The following is a 2,500-nucleotide window of genomic DNA, read 5'->3' on the forward strand; positions in this document are numbered from 1 at the left end:
TCTGTTCTTTCCTTCATTTTTCTCTCTCCTATTATTGTGGTTCTTGTTATTCACCTCCTACCACCACCACCACCACCACCACCACCACCACCACTACAACATCCTGACGGCGTGGTGCTTGGTTCAAACAGAAGGAGCCCAGCAGGTGTCGATTCCTCAGCCAGACTCGCACACACACACAAAGGGCTGCCTTCACAAGTGCTGCCACCAGATGTCACTGCACTGCCGCTGCTTGGTGGGCTGGCTGGCAGAGTGTCTTAGTGCCCCTAAGTGTTACGTGTGTTTGTGTGTTGGTGTATTGTTTGGTAGCGAAGGTCTTGGTAAAGGGAGCATTGTGGGTAGTTTTTTTTTAATATCACTCGTGTTTCTGGTAATAATTGCGTAGATTCCGTAGGGTTTTCTTCTTCTTCTTCTTCTTCTTCTTCTTCTTCTTCTTCTTCTTCTTCTTCTTCTTCTTCTTTTCCATTTGGTCGTGACTGTCATCCATCTGCTTGAGGAGACAAAAGAATACAAGAAAAGAAGGGAAGCTGGAAGAACACAGATGAGTTGGTCAGTTGGTTAGGTTTTGTCAAGTTAGGATTGTGATGCAGAAAACGGGGTAATGGTATGAGGAGACTTGGATAATTATGGATTTCTTTTTATTCTGTTTTGTTATTCTTTTGTTTTTAGTGGTACTTATGAATATAGGTAAGGATTTGTTGTAAGTGATTTTTTTCTTCTTTTTTATCTCGTTCTTTTTTTCTCTCTCTAAATTGAATTTTTACACTTGTTTTTCTTTCTTTCTTTCTTTCTTTTTTATATATATATTTAAGAAGGACATGTATCTTCTATATGTCATGATACTCCTCTCCCAGGCTTTCTCAACCACAGTAACTGGGTCACTTGATATACAGAACACGGCAATAACAAAGACAACGTAATAATGTTGTAGCGAATCACCGCATACACACACAAAAAATAAATAGATAAATAAATAAATAAATGAATAATAAAAATAAATAAATAAATAATAGTTTGATATTAAAAAAAGTAAAAAAGTATGATTCTTAACGTAATGAAATCCTGTAATGGGATGTAGAATGTAATAAATCAACGCTGTGGTGCTGAAAGGGTTACCTAATTGAAGACTCACGGGCGATTCTCACCTATGTTTAAAAAATAGACAGATATGCAGACAATCTCATATCCTGGATTACAATAACACACCAAAACAATAACCATAACAAATAAACTCACAGACAGACGAGAAAAGAAAACGAAAAAAGAAAAAAAGTTTGCTATTAAAAGATGGAGCACTAGAAACCATCCCCAGTCCTGTAAACACATAAATAAAACACAAACAAGTTAACAGGTGAATATAACACGGTCACAAATGTAGCAATAGGATGACTGTAGACGAACCAGGAAAAACACAGACCTCAGTGAAACCAAACACCGAGAATGAACCAGCCTGCCTTACTTTACGTGTTGACAAGCTCTCTCTCTCTCTCTCTCTCTCTCTCTCTCTCTCTCTCTCTCTCTCTCTCTCTCTCTCTCTCTCTCTCTCTCTGAATTCACAACTTCATTCACACCTGTAAGCTAATCAGCCAAAATTTACCCACTTGTGGTTGATATTTGAAACTAATAATCAGAGGTGAATTAGAATCTCTCTCTCTCTCTCTCTCTCTCTCTCTCTCTCTCTCTCTCTCTCTCTCTCTCTCTCTCTCTCTCTCTCTCTCTCTCTCTCTCTCTCTCTCTCTCTCTCTCACTGTTCATTCACACCTGCCAGTCAGTCAATTAAAATTTTCCCACCTGCGGTTGATAGACATTGAAACTTATCATAATAGGTGAATTCACACACACTTTCCCCTCCCCCTCCTCTCTTTCTCTCTCTCTCTCTCTCTCTCTCTCTCTCTCTCTCTCTCTCTCTCTCTCTCTCTCTTCAGCAAGGCCGGGATTGTCTCAGTCTCAGCCTTGTATTGGATATCAGGGTTGTGGCGGGAGGACCTCCACGTGCGCGGCGTGTCAACAGAGGAAGGCGTGACTCCTCTGCTGGGGACTTGAGGGGGGACTACTGAAAAGTGAGGTTGGGGAGAAGAGGTTTGGTAAGAATTATGATGGAGGTGGATTTATTTTTGAAGAAGGTGGGTGTTGTTATGATACGTGTGGATATTTTTTTTGTTATGAAAGAGGTAGATTTAGTGGGAGTGATGAAGGGGATAGATTTAGGTCGAGTTGTAAAAGAAGTAGGGTCATGAAATAGGTCGATTTAGTTAGTTATGAAGGAGGTATAGATTTAGCGCTATGAAAGAGGTGGATTTAATTTAGTTAGTCGTGGAAGAGGTGAATTTTGTTATTTACCGAAAAAAAAGGTAGATGTAGTTAGAGTTCTGAAAGAGATATAATTATTCAGTTAATTATGAAGGAGATAAATTTAGAGTTGGGAAAGAGGTAGATTTACGTAGTTAATAGTTGAAGGAGGTAGATTTAGTTGCTCTCCCAGTGAAATCAAAGGGTTGAA

At 39.4% G+C, this 2,500-nt stretch overlaps 1 protein-coding gene across 3 annotated transcripts in view; it reads left to right on the plus strand.

Annotated features, from left to right (window-relative positions):
* Positions 1-2,500, plus strand: part of LOC135109210 (septin-2-like) — a 41,054-nt gene that overhangs the window by 6,376 nt on the left and 32,178 nt on the right. The window contains exon 3 of one of the 3 annotated variants that reach the window (XM_064020410.1): positions 132-235. The exons of the other annotated variants lie outside the window; for them this stretch is intronic. Coding sequence (XP_063876480.1) covers positions 212-235 — 24 coding nt within the window. The 5' untranslated portion in view covers positions 132-211. The remainder of the gene's footprint in view (positions 1-131; positions 236-2,500) is intronic. 3 annotated transcript variants of the gene reach the window in all.

The sequence above is a fragment of the Scylla paramamosain genome, chromosome 18 (assembly GCF_035594125.1).
Source record: "Scylla paramamosain isolate STU-SP2022 chromosome 18, ASM3559412v1, whole genome shotgun sequence".
Taxonomy (NCBI): domain Eukaryota; kingdom Metazoa; phylum Arthropoda; class Malacostraca; order Decapoda; family Portunidae; genus Scylla; species Scylla paramamosain.